Source organism: Octopus bimaculoides, chromosome 2, assembly GCF_001194135.2.
Source record: "Octopus bimaculoides isolate UCB-OBI-ISO-001 chromosome 2, ASM119413v2, whole genome shotgun sequence".
Lineage (NCBI taxonomy): Eukaryota > Metazoa > Mollusca > Cephalopoda > Octopoda > Octopodidae > Octopus > Octopus bimaculoides.
In genome coordinates, this window is record NC_068982.1 from 103,389,023 (window position 1) to 103,390,356 (window position 1,334).

The following is a 1,334-nucleotide window of genomic DNA, read 5'->3' on the forward strand; positions in this document are numbered from 1 at the left end:
AAGTACCAGCAGAAGCTAGAGAAACAGTTCCCTGGTATAGACATTACTGTTGCAAAGAAAGCTGATGCCACATATTCAATAGTTAGTGGTGCCAGTATATTTGCTAAGGTAAGTATTTTTAGTTTTTGTTAGCTGTAATTACTGCCAAAGTTGGTCCTACCCCATATTAAAATAAATTTCTTTGAAATTTTAAGGTGTTTCCGTTATTTTGTCCAACTTCTGTGTGTGTGTGTGTGTATATATATATATATATATATATAAATAATATTAGGGATAAAATCCAAAATTACAGGTAAAAACTCAAAATCAATTTATTCAAAATTAAATTAAGTTTCACAGTATAGAATATATATGTGACAGTGGATTTTCATCGATGAGTTCAAGTACAAGCTAGTTTGTGGCATTTCTGGAGTAGAGCTGGAACACAGTTTGATTATGGAGCTGAGTTTGAGTGAAGATAGCTTATTGATTGTCCTGTTCTGTTAAGTTCTGTGTTTGGTTGTGAGAAATTGTCTGATAGAATATATCAGTGGTATGCCTCAATGACTCTGGGAACTATTCCAGTGGAGCACAAGCTCCTGATAGGACCTTCCATGCTAGACAAGTCAAAGAACAGAAGCTAGTGTAATATGGACCATGTCTTCTCGGAGGTAAAAATAGGCTTGCATATGGCCAACATCCCTACCTAGAAAAAAATAAACAAAAGTGCAGAAGCACTGGTGACAGCTCAGGACCAACAAGACCTGGGAGAGGAAGCTCATCCCTCGTAGACCTGGAATCCACAAGGGGCACGAATGAGTGGACACCCTAAAAATAGCTGGAGGTGCGATACTGAGTTGAAAAAGCAGAGATCCAACTGAAAATAAGTAGAAAATGACAGCCTAGAGTTGAGAACTTTAAGAGAAGTTATTGATGGCCTGACCTGTGCTGTCATGAAAAGTGAAGAGCTTAAAGGCAAAGAATATGTCAGCAAATTCAATATGTTTCTCTTTCTTTGGCCTGGAATTGTTGATTTTTGTATTGTTTTGAGCAGATATCAGTGTTATGGATTATGATGTTGAACCAGTTTCATGTAAGATTATGATGTTGGACCAGTTTCATGTAGGATTATGGTGTTGAAACAGTTTCATGTAGGATTATGGCGTTGAAACAGTTTCATGTCGGATTATGGTGTTGAAAAAGTTTAATGTAGGATTATGGTGTTGAAACAGTTTCATGTAGGATTATGGTGTTGAAACAGTTTCATGTAGAATTATGGTGTTGAAACAGTTTCATGTAGGATTATGGTGTTGAAACAGTTTCATGTAGGATTATGGTGTTGAAACAGTTTCATG

General features: G+C 36.4%; 1 protein-coding gene across 1 annotated transcript in view; it reads left to right on the forward strand.

Annotated features, from left to right (window-relative positions):
- The window catches only part of LOC106875975 (ribonuclease H2 subunit A), an 82,884-nt gene that overhangs the window by 75,548 nt on the left and 6,002 nt on the right, over positions 1–1,334 (forward strand). Inside the window, exon 6 of the mRNA XM_052965866.1 lies at positions 4–108. Coding sequence (XP_052821826.1) covers positions 4–108 — 105 coding nt within the window. The remainder of the gene's footprint in view (positions 1–3; positions 109–1,334) is intronic.